The 12018-nt window shown below is 52.9% G+C and overlaps 1 protein-coding gene across 2 annotated transcripts; it reads left to right on the forward strand.

Annotated features, from left to right (window-relative positions):
• The first annotated feature begins 1398 nt into the window (after positions 1-1398).
• HEMGN (hemogen) lies at positions 1399-6095 on the forward strand. Of its 2 annotated transcripts, none has more exons than XM_430508.8 (4): positions 1399-1555; positions 4469-4562; positions 4980-5239; positions 5866-6095. In XM_430508.8, exons 1-4 carry the CDS (start codon positions 1474-1476, stop codon positions 5970-5972), a joined length of 543 nt encoding a protein of 180 aa, XP_430508.4. In that variant the 5' UTR covers positions 1399-1473; the 3' UTR covers positions 5973-6095. The 2 variants fall into 2 exon arrangements, with proteins under 2 accessions (XP_430508.4, XP_004949672.2); XM_004949615.5 differs by lacking the exon at positions 1399-1555 and adding an exon at positions 2097-2452.
• Positions 6096-12018: the final 5923 nt, after the last annotated feature.

Consider the following 12018-nt stretch of genomic DNA (forward strand, 5'->3'; position numbering starts at 1 on the left):
GGAGATGTGGGTGAGAAGCTGAGTTTTGCACAGCCCGGGCAGACACAGATGTGGCATCAAGGCTGGCAGGCCCCTGTGCCTCTGCAGCCAAGAGCATCCCTGTGTGGGTCTCAACCCATAGCACGCCCCAGGCACCTTGCTCTGGTGGTTCTGCATGCAGCCGGAGTCCTCGGCACCCTGCAAAACCTAGAGGTGCCCATCCTTTCTCCCACACTTCATGTCAGCTGCCAGCAGCCCAGGGATCCCAGACCAGTTCTTTCTGAGCACTGCCACGTGTGATTTCCCCTGTGACCAGGCATCTGCTTTCCTCCTCCCCACACATGGTAATTTCAGGATGCATGAGGCATGGTGACTTGGGGTTCTGCAGCATCACACAGCCTCACCAGCACAGCACACCTGGCCTTCACTTTTGACTGAGATACAAGAGACTGACACAAGTGACTCAGAAGCACCCCATCTCAAGATGCCACTCACACTGCTCTCCAGCCCTCGCATATCAGAGCATTCCCATAACTGCTGGGCTGCCACCACCCTGCTGGTTCTTTTGGGCCTCTTAAACTTGCACCACCTCTCTGGAGGTACCATGTAATCTGCAAAGGACACAGGGGAGGAGACCCAGGGGGAAGTGGTAACTGGGGGGATAGGCAGGAAGGCAGCAGAGTTCACCATGTCCCCCCAAGTTCCATTGTAGGAAACCCCCAGGCATGAAATTTGTAACTTGGCCTGGAGCTGTCAGGGACCTACTGAGAGACTGCTGAGAGCAAAGGCTACGAGAACCCCCAGGAACTGTTCTGCTACAGGGCAAGTCAGTTGGGTTCACCCATGCCTTGACTGGTGAGCAATTCCTGGAGGGCTTGGGATGAGCCACATTGTAGAATTCTTCTCCCAGTGCTTGAGCAACTTGGAATTCACTGGGTTTGGCTACTTCTGTCCCTGGGGGTCTCCTGAATGTGCCATGACCTCGAGCTGCAAGCATCCTGCTGTGTGGGGTGGAGGTCCCTTCCCACAAGCACTGCAACAGCCCTCTGCAAACACTTTTCTGACAGCTTACATCCCATACCAGATCTCAGAACATGTCCTGGGAGCCTAATAACTCCTCCATGCATCTCATCCTGGAAACGAGCAGCAAGGCTGTGCAGCATCCTGATGGGCCATGCAGCTCCCCTCTGCTCTAAAGGAGGGCATCTGAGTCACAGTTTGGCAGCAGCGAGCATGAATTTCCTATCTGAAGCGGAACTGTTGTACAGAAACATCAGCGTGTTTTGCAGTCCACATAGTAGGTCCTGGGCAGACACTCACACACCTTTGAACTGTGATAAGGAGAATATTATTACCCTACTGGTGGCCTGGTCAGATAAGCTGTTTGCGAAGGACAGTCTGCATTTCTTTCAAGCTCTCATTCTGCTGCACCAGTAACTCCAGATTCCATTCCCAAGGAAATCAGCTGCTTCTTATTTGAAACTGCAAAGAGCAATGGACAGTTTGGGGAGAGACCACGATTATTCCAACACTTCTCTGCCTTCCTCTACAGCCCACGAGGAGAACGCTGAGCCAGGTAATGCTGCACTTCTAACTTTTATTGCAACTTTTTGTCACTAATACTTTCTAGGAACGGGCTACCAGTGCGTGGTTAGGGATGGGGGATGCACGTTTAATAGTAAATGCATGTGGCTTTTTCCAAGCTGTTTTTCGGATCACACAGTCACCTATGAAGCACATAGGAAGGCTTCTCAACTCGAAGCTTCTCGGGCAGTTCCAATACACTGTCTCTTTGCGGACTGACAGAAGTCTCACTATATTTTCGTTGGAGGGATTTCTCATTTCATTTCTGTATGTTTGTGTTCTCTGCTATGTAATTTCTCACTGGGATGCAGGTGTCTCAAGGAGATTCTTCCTGCTGTCTGCAGCAGGCGGCACAGCTTTGGAGCAGCCCTGAAGCGCTGCGTTGGTCCAGACAGAAATGAATGAGGGATATTTTCTGGCTGTGCAGAGCAATTTGCTTAGGATGGATTGGGGAGGAGACAGATTGCAAGCAGCAAGAAGTGCTTTTGTGGCTCAGAAGGTATTCTGAAAGTGAAAGAAAGTTAAGTTTGGCTGCTGCAAAGGGACACGTGAGGGATGCGTACTTCAGCAGTCAGGCTGGAGCGCCGTGCAGATCCCACGACTGTTGCTTGGAGCTCCATTTCTCCCGGTTGCCTCTGATCTCTGCAGATGGCAGAGCCTTGCTGCCCTAATGCTGCTTCACACCCACGCACTGCACACACACTGCCCGGCACAGCTGCACGCTGTACGGTCCGCGCGCAGTTCCATCTCAGAGGCTGCCTGTCACTAATACCACCTCTGGCCGTGCCGAGATGCCCGTACCATCGCTGAGAAATCCTCACACCATCTGTGCATGTGGTGTCTTTTGCATCCATGCTGCACCCGTCTGCTTCTCTTCTCTGTGGTCCAGGTAGGATGAAAGGTTTCAGGGGGGGGATCTGCCTTCTTCTGCATGTCTCCACTGGGGACTCCTGGAACTAGCATACAAAAAGCAGCAGTAAAAGACCAGGAGAAGCAACAGACAATACCAGAAAGTAGGGCTGTTTTCGGTTTTGTGGCTGGCTGGTTGTTTGGTGGTGGTGGCTGTTGTCACTGTTAGATAGTATTGGGATCACCGTGCCCAGATTTGGACTAGACGCAGTGGTGTGAGTGCCGCGCACTGCCACCGAAGCTGCTGAAGGCAGGTGGGCAAAGACAGGCTGAGGAAACAGCACCGAGAGGCAGGCGCTGCTGCAGTCACACTGCTAGCAGGAGGCACGGAAAGGACAGGGGCACAGGGAGGGACAAGGAGGCACCAGCTGGATAGAAAAGAAAAATGACCACAGTGAGAACAGCACAGAGAGCAGAGATGCGCTGTGAGATCTTCCCCCGCTCCTCTGGGCAAGGTCCTGATTAACCTGAGCTAATACCGGCCCTGCTGCAAGGGGGACGTCGAGACAGAGGCAGACAGAGATTCATTACAAGCAAAACTTCTCGTGATTATTGTTAATTATCAGAAGATCAGAGGTAATTTGAGTAGGGGTTGGCCACTGCTCTCAGGGTTTTTTTTTGTTCTGCTTTGTTTTGTTTTTAAATCCGTCCCGGACTGTGGCTTATCCCATGTTTAACTCAGGCACCTGGGATGCAGGAGCTGCAGTGCCAGGTTAGCCTCAGAAGTCCTTCTCACCTTGCCAGCTCTCCCAGCTGGACAAGAGAATGCCAGAACAACCACTCTTCACTCATTCGATCTAACACTTCAACGTGATCTGAGTCTTTTCGTAGCAGAAGCTGGATCTGATTGCACTTGCAAGGAGCAGGTCACTGTCCAGCTGCTTTTTACTCATTTGTTGAAACTGCAAAAACAAGTGCTTGTGTGAATTCCTCACTGCATGTGTGGGAAGCTCCCTCCACGCTCCAGGCAAGTGGTACTCCCGCTGGTACTCCTACCAGTATAGAGGCACCGAAATATGCCCCTGTATTCCCTGAAGGGAACGGTCTCGTGCTGTTTGATCTAAGATAGGTCCTAATAAAGACTCCACAAAGTGCATCCCAAGGTAAAAAAAAAAAATGGAGCTGACTTGGTCAGAAACCACAGAATGAACTGCATGTGGTCAGCAGTGTTATCCGTTAGGATCAGATGAGGGAGAGATGATTGGTGCTGGCTTCAGTGAAGGTCAGGGGTTGGTTTGCCAGGTGTAGGTGGCTGGGATGTCGGGAAGCCATATGGGGCCATGTATGGCCCATGCCCTTTGGCTCACCCTCCCCACCACAGACGTGTTCCCATGTTGTGCTGGACAAGGCCTTACAGAAGGCTTACAAGGAGAAGGCCGCTAAGTCTGGTAATTTTCCACTGGACGTGATAGTGAAACTGGCTGAGAACTGCAGGCATTACTCACGTACCAGCAAAGGGCGAGGAAATGCACACAGCTTTCTCAGCTCCTCGAGGTGGGACCAATTGAGTAGGCGTAAGAATGGCATTCTTGATCCATCTTTTGGCCCATCTGGACGAGCAGTGCTAGGCCACTGCAACTACCCGGGGAAAGGTGTATTAATGGAGCAAACCCACAGAAGTATTTTGCAGCCATTAATGAATGATGTGTTCCTCGCTGACTTCGGGGTGTCCCCAGAGGACAGCCCATGTCCTGAGCTTTCAGCTGGCCCCTGTGGTGTGTCACTGGGACACGAGTCACCCAAAGGCTGCAGTGGCAGGAGGAAAACTGCAGCTCGAAATTCACAAGGATTTACAGCACAGATTTGTGTGGCATGTCATCAGATCCCCCCTGCTGATGCTGCTTAGTAAGTACAGTGCCTCGCTTAATATTGTATAAAGACCTGCTCCATGATAAAAAGGCTCAGACCGCTTTCATCAGTGCCTTGTCAGCAGGCAGGGAGGGATCAGCTTGTCCCATGGTCGAGAGGTCATGTTAGCACTCGGTTTGTCCTTTAGGTTCCACCATGTTGCACCGCTTGAGAGACCGGGAGCTGCTCCGGAAGAGAAAGGCAGAAGCCGAGGAGAAGGATTCGATTCAGTGGGCTCTGGGGTAAAACTTTCTTACACTGTGTGGTCCTTTCTCTGTGCGCGTGACCTGAGCCCAGGCACAGACACTGCATGATGACAGGGTGCCCCTGTGCCCTCTGTGAGGAGAGGTCCTGGCTGGCGCAGGCGGCCTTTGGCCTATATCTGCTAAAAGGCTGCATTGGCGTTGAGGAGAGAGCTAGTGGGGGTCTCGTAGGTGGTGGGTTGGTGGCAGGAGAAAACTGGCATCCAGACCTCTACATCCTCATTTGGCCACGTGAAACCCCCATTCTGAGAATTCCAGATTCTGCAGGGGTGAACCGGGTGCCACTCACAGCCTGAGTGCTAGCAAAAGTCTCTTAGCAAGAGAGCACATGCCAGGCAAGGAGGGACCACGCTGCCCTTAGCACCTAACCCTTTGCATCGTGAAATCCCCCTGCAGGGAGCATGAGAGAAGCAAGCGGCAGAGGAGAGGCCAAGGTGCCAGGCGAGGAAAGGGCCGTGAGCATGTCGTGGAGCCTGCACCACAGTCAAAACCACAGCCAAACCCTCAGCCCCCGAAGAAGGAGGAAGCTGAGAAGATGTCCTCCGCGGCGATGCAGCAAGCCGAGTCTTCCCAGATGGACGTGCAGGACCTGTTTGCTGGGGTGCAGCTGTCAGATCTGGAAGGGATACTGGCCTCTGGGAGCCAGAGTCCCCTGGGTGAGCCCTGGAAAGCTGCCATCCCCATGGGATCCTGGGGGCTGCAGGTGGGGGCTGAAGGGAGAGATCCCGCTCTCTGAATCATGGGTAGAAAGCCCACTGCTGTGAGTAGAGTCATTGGCACACTGGTCTGTGGCCCCTGGTCCCATACAGAGCTTCTTGTCCTAAAGATTTCTCTGCAGCCTCTTCTGTATGGGGAAGATGTAGCTGTGTCTTGATGCACTTCCCCGGTGAGCACAGGTCAGCAAGAGAAACACTATATACAACAGCAAAAGTTGGTTCACAGACAAGTGTCTGCCTGGGGTCCTCTGCTGTCTGGGACTAAAGAAAGCGACCAGAGGACCACAGCTGGCCAGTGGGACTGCGGTTAATCGCCCATGATGGTGGGTCACCATGCTCCCCACTCCTCTGCCAAGAGCCAGACCAGGGCAGAGGTCCTCTGAAAAGAAGAGGCAACCCCCTGAGCCCAGAGCAGGTCAGGGAGTGCCAGCCACCGTCTGCCCACAGCCCGCTGGTCACAGGGTGGTGGGGAGGGGAAGGGGCAGCTGGAGGTGCTTCTCATCACAGGCACCCCACGGCCCATCCAGCCCCTGGCAGCAATGACCTCTCTCTGATGTCCTTTGCAGGTGAAGAGGATATGCTGAAGCTGGCAGACGAAATACAAGAGGTCCTGAATACTTCACTGGAAAAGAACGAACCAGATAACGACATGTACTCATCAAGCCTATTTTAAAGTTTTATTTAAAATATATATGTATTCTTCTAATTTTTATGACTAAGAAATACTGAAAAGCCTTGCAGAGAGACTTAAAGTTGCTCCTTCCTCAGCAACAATAAAAACCTGACTCTCTCTCCACTGTGTTTCCTGTGCTGCTTTCAGGCCATGGCGGGGGGGGGGGGGGAGGGGGCTCCTTCAGCCCCACAGGAGCTGTGAGCGTGGCTCATGAGCCCTATGCCCATCCTCAATGCCAAAACATTCCCCCAGTGTGTCCCTTAACAAAGATGAACCCCATCCAGTCTCTCAGGAGGCAGGGGTGCAGTGGCTTGGGCTTTTTTCAGCACCACATGAGGCCTACAATCCCTCATGCTGTTATCTGCAACCTGAAGGCCTTTCTCATGGTCTGCCTTCGTCCCCAGTTATCAGCCTGCTCTCCTCAAGCCTGAGAAGTGTGTTGTTTTTGTCTTGCCAGCAATTTCACTCTGACCTTGCTGAGCTGCGCTGGGCAGATGGGAGCTGGAGGAAAACAGTTGAATGTAGCAGACTGGAAGTCAGCTGAACTGCACACTTCAGCCCGAAAAATTCAATCTGGGGCAAAAGCACAAAACCACTCTGCGCAGCTGCAGTGCTCCCCTCTCCACAGCCAGCTTTCAGGCCAAGGCTGTAAAGGAGCAAGTGCCTATGCGGTGTATTCACATTTTTTTGTGGGAAATTCAGGAAGAATGAGGGTTTTCCCTCTTTATTCTCACATTCTGGGGTTTGGGATATTCTCTTCTGCGCATTGGGGGTGGGTTTTTTACATTGCTGTAACATCGTGACACAGGCGGTCTTTCTTTTGTTGGAGTGAGGGATGTCTTCACAGCCCCCATCTGACCACCATCAGAGGGCTGTCTCCCAGGAGCACAGGGCTGGCCCACTACTGAGGTCACTCCTGATTTTGGGGTGATGTATGGGCTTCCAGTAGCAGAATAACCGGTGAGATCACTCCAGAGTTGTCCACGATGCTGTGCTGCACATCTCAGTGGATGTGACATCTCACCAGAGACAGAATCTACATCACTGGCACCCATCCCCCCTTTGGTCCCCGGGGCTTTGTGTAAGGGATTTTAAGTGCTCAGCAGCACAGCCTGCAGCCGTCTCTCCGCCCTCTGAGATCCTCTGCTCTTACAGCACCACCAGCAACAAAACATCTCCTGGGTGCCAAAGGAGAAACTCACTGATGAGCACTATCACAGGAGCTGTGCTGGAGTACTCTTGCAAGCATTGCATCCACACCACATTGCAAGACAGCTGGGCTGTAGGACCCGGAGACACTCCTGTGTGCAGAGCCCTATGCTGTGGCAAGTGGCAGCAATAGCTAGCAGCTGTCTCCAGCTCCCCAACCCTCCTCAGAACCCCCAGGAAGGAAACCCACCCTGACATCCACCTCCACACCCACAGAGGCTTAGGCTCACCCACATCCCATCACTCTTTAGATACTGGGGAGAAGCAGCTTCTAGGAGGTTTCACATTCATCTCACTGCCCCCCTCAGTCAAGAGCACACAAAGCAAGGATACGTGCCCTGTCCCTGTGCTGTCAAAGCTGAGCCATGGGAAGTGGTGAAAGCCTGGTGTGGTTTCTGTGAGCACAGAGAAGCAATCCTTTCTGAAGCACGGGGTGGGCAGAGGCGCTTTACTTTGTGGCTATACCTGGGGGGAAGGGAGCTTGCAGGAAGCAAGGTAGCCCATAGAAAGCATCCCCATCCCCTTAGCCATTTGACCTTGGTGGCTTTGGGGTCCTGGAATCACCTCAACAACTGTGCACCCACACCAGAGCTCTCACTCCAGCTGGCTTCTTTGGCAGCCTGTGAGAAAGGTGTGTTTGCAGGTAGCAAGCTTTATTGCACAATAACCCAAAGATAAAGCCCTCTTTATCAGCACTTTCACTTGCACACCACACTTTTTTTTTCCTCTGGCATGAGGACAGGTAACGGAGCTCCCTGCTTGTGCAGATTTTCCATGGCTTCAAGTGCAAAGCTGGCCACACAGTGGTCCACGGGCACCTCCCAGATGAGTCCTGCTGCCCAAATGAAGCAGAGGATGGGCAAGCAAGAGCTGTAGCATCTAAGGGAAAGAGGTTGCTGTTCTCCAGATAGAATGCATCCACCTCTCCCTTCCTCCCCTCTTTCCTGAGCCCCACAGAGATGTCTTTGCCTGGAGCAAAGGAGAGCAGTGAGGAAAGATTTCCACTCTCGGAGCGTCTGGGTCTGACATGAAGAGGAAGGCTGGGGGAGGTCGGGGAGCTTCTTAATGACGTGGGGAGGGTGGTGGGTGCAAGGAGATGGCTTCTGAGCTATGGGGTCAGTACAGGGGCCAAGCCAGTGCACAACATGGTGCTCTTCTCCTCGCAGTGCTGTGCTGTGCAGGTGAGGGCTGAGGTTCCCACAGGACACCCTGCCCTGCTGCCTGAGCCCCGCAGACCAAGGTGTCCTTGCAGCACATGCAGATGTGCAGCATGGAGGGTGCAAATTTGCAAAGAGAATTAAGAAGAGGCTTAATAAGAAGATTCAAGAAGATGGGACAGACAGGCAAGCAAGCACAGGGCTAATCCAGACAGGTGAGCAGAGCACCCTTTTACACAGGATTGGCCCATTCATTCTGCCTCCTCTCCTCTGCCAGCTTCCTGAGCTTCTTCCTCCTGCTGAGCTTCCCCTGCCCATTCCCCATGGGTCTGCAGGAACCCACTGATGCTCTCTATCCTGGTTCAAAATCTCACCAGCTGCAAAGTCCAGTTTGATCTTCCTACTCTTATCTTTTGTTTGTCAAGTCTGTGTTCCTGTGTGTTCTTATTTAGTGTCCTCCCTTACAAATCCCTTGTGGCATTGGAGAAGGACCTGCAGCAGATGCACTTAGAGGAGGAGACGCCCTCCTTCCACTAACTTACAAGCAACAGGAAAGAAATCAGTGAATCCTGACAGCAAACTCCTGCTGGTTTTGCAGGAACAAAGTTTGCTCTGGGGTGGGAGACAATGGTTTCTTGAGGGCTGCTCCCAACTAAAAGCAGCATCTCATCTGGTGGGGCCTGGCACTGATGATGCAAGATTTTATGAGTTTACAGTTAGCTGTGGCCTGGGTGTATGTGACTGAAAAAGGAAGGCTTTGCTTCCTACTGGGCAGGAAGAAAGGTTTGCTACAGATTTTGGTGATAAGTCATGACCATAAATCTGCTGGGGAAAGTTATCTCTGGTTGAGCCTCCTAATGACAGCAGGACTGTCCCAAGCACTAGGTCAGCTGGGGCTTACAAACCCCCATGGTGCCATGTCCCAGGACTGCAGGAGACAGGGACTGCTTTTAAATGATGGCTTTTGTTCTTACAGAATCACAGAACTATTAAGGCTGGAAAAGACCTCTGAGATTATCTAGTCCAACTGTCCAACTACCACCAATACCGCCCACTAAACCACGTTTTTCAGTACCACATCTATGTATTTCTTGAACACCTACAGGGACAGTGATTCCACCACCTCCCTGTGCATCCTGAACCTCCCCTGGCACAACCTGAGGCCATTCCCTCTCATCCTGTCATGAGTTCCATGGGAGAAGAGGCTGACTCACACGTCACCACAACCTCCCTTCAGGTAGTTATAGAGAGCAATAAGGTCTCCCCTGAGCCTCCTCTTCGCCAGACTGAACAATCCCAGCTCCTTCAGCCGCTCCTCACAAGGCCTGTGCTCCAGACCCCTCACCAACTTTGTTGCCCTCCTCTGGACACGCTCCAGGGCCTCAATGTCTTTCTTGCAGTGAGAGGCCCAAAACTGGGCACAGTACTCGAGGTGCGGCCTCACCAGTGCTGAGTACAGGGGGGCAATTACTTCCCTGTTCCTGCTGGCAGCACTATTTCTGATGCAAGCCAGGATGCCATTGGCCTTCTTGGCCACCTGGGCACACTGTCAGCTCATGTTCAGCCGAGCATCGACCAATACCCCCAGGTCCATTTCCTCTATACAGTCTTCCAGCCACTCTGCCCCAGACCTGTAGAGTTGCCTGGGGTTGTTGTGGCCAAAGTGCAGGACCCGGCATTTGGCCTTGTGGAACCTCATCCCATTGGCCTCAGCCCAGCTATCCAGCCTGTCCAGGTCTCTCTGCAGGGCCTCGCTGCCCCCAGGCAGATCAATACTTCCTCAGTGTCATCTGCAAACTTACTGAGGGGGCACTCAATGCCCTCATCCAGGTCATCAGTAAAGATATTGAAGAGAACAGGCCCCAGCACCAACCCCTGGGGAACACCACTCGTGATAGGACACTGGATGTAACTCCATTCACCACCACTCTCTGGGCCCGGCCTTACAGCCAGTTCCTTACCCAGCCAAGAGTGTACCTGTCCAACCCATGGGCTGACAGCTTCTCCAAGATAATGCTGTGGGAGACAGTGTCAACGCCTTTGCTGAAGTCTAGATAGACTACAACAGCCTTTCCCTCATCTACCAGGTGGGTCACCTGGTCATAGAGGGAGATCAGGTTGGTCAAGCCACTGGCACTGAAGATGCAGCTGTAGTCTGGACTTCATACAATCACAGCACAGACCACAGTGTAATGAAAACAGTTTGCACTGGCACATCACTCCTAAGTACCCTTCTCCTGGTCTCTTAAAGGTGCAACAGGTTAAACAGCTGGAAAATACCCCAGGACTAGAGGCCTCTCAGCAGATCCTCTACTGTCACTGCAGAAAGCAAGGTGACAGGGCACAGGCACACAGATCCCCCCAGTGGCCCACAACCACGTGGGGGGCTGTGACACAGCCACATGAGTTCCCTGCAGGATCACGAGCCACAGGATGGCCCCCCAGCCTGCCAGATCCCTGCTTTGGCCCCACAGGTAACTGCACTCAGAGCAGACAGAGCTTCCAGCAGCATGGGACATATTTGGTTTGTTCACCATGGCTCACCACTTTGTTTGCTCTCGTTGAATTGCTCTTCGGAAATGAGGTGCCCTGTATTTGCAGGCAGCTGGGGGAGACCTGTGGCAGGCTGCTGCTGATGCTTTGAGCCAGGAGGGCTTTCTGCTGGTTAGCAGAAGCAAAGTCAAAGCAGAAGGAAGGAGGCCAGCAGAGGCCATTGAAAAGCCATTCCACCCTGCCGGCTCTTGGCCTTGCTGAGTAAGAAATATGTTCTTGTTGATTTACCAATATTGACTTTAAGTAATAAATCCTGGTAACTGCAAACACCCACTCCCTCCTTGGTCACCACTTCTACTGAGAAAATGTTAGCTCTGATCCCTCCATTCAAATAAATACACCTCTAATTATGCCAGGGCTGCCAAGGACTGCAGCGGTGTGCCCTGCAGGCCCAGCACTGACTACTGGCCATACTGGCTCTCCCGTGTCACCAGGAAACCACATAATAACAGGAGACTGAAGTGGGAAGAGACCACTGGAGATGCTGAGTCCAGTGCTAAGAGCACGGACTCATGTTGAGCATGTTGAGTTATGCTAAGAGCATAACTCTGGCCAGCCGGGACATTGTCCCACCTCTTCAGTCCGAGCTGCAGGGCTGCAGCAGCCTCACGGGATGATTTTTCCTTACACTCGGTCAGAATTTCCCTGTCACCTCTTGTCCCACCGCGGCACAGCTCTGAGAAACCCTCTCCCCACCTCTCCGTACCCCCCCTCGGGCTGCAGTCACATTCCCCGTTCACCTCCCATTCTCCACGGGCTATGGCGCCCCCTGGCGGCAGCGCTGCGCTCGGAGGCTGAGCGGGATCGCACACCAGGCGGCTGCAGCCAACGCAGCAGTGTCTTCTCGTGCCTGGGGGTGAAGCCGTGGTGCGGGGCGGTGCTCACACCGAGCCACGCGAGGACATCTGGACGAGATGGGGTTCTCCTGGGACCACCCAGTCCGCTTTTGTTTTGCCCAGCCAAACTACATCTACTGCAGAGCTTTCCTCAGGTACCAGTCGCAAAGGCCCAGGGCTAGGAGCTCTTTTGCTTGCTTGTTGACGTTAGGATAATTATCTCAGTCAATCTGGGGTGCTACATTTGCTCACATGCAATTCTGCTCGAGTGCTCAATTCAATTCCTCCTGC

The sequence above is a fragment of the Gallus gallus genome, chromosome Z, assembly GCF_016699485.2.
Source record: "Gallus gallus isolate bGalGal1 chromosome Z, bGalGal1.mat.broiler.GRCg7b, whole genome shotgun sequence".
NCBI classification, from domain to species: Eukaryota; Metazoa; Chordata; class Aves; order Galliformes; family Phasianidae; genus Gallus; species Gallus gallus.

What these genes read in the sequence shown, in the direction of transcription:
- HEMGN (XM_430508.8), top strand. Translation starts at nt 1,474, where the DNA reads ATGGACAGTTTGGGGAGAGACCACGATTATTCCAACACTTCTCTGCCT. An exon ending in CGAGGAGAACGCTGAGCCAG is followed by an intron (nt 1,556 to 4,468) that starts GTAATGCTGCAC and finishes TTTGTCCTTTAG; the next exon opens with GTTCCACCATGTTGCACCGC. An exon ending in TGGGAGCCAGAGTCCCCTGG is followed by an intron (nt 5,240 to 5,865) that starts GTGAGCCCTGGA and finishes TGTCCTTTGCAG; the next exon opens with GTGAAGAGGATATGCTGAAG.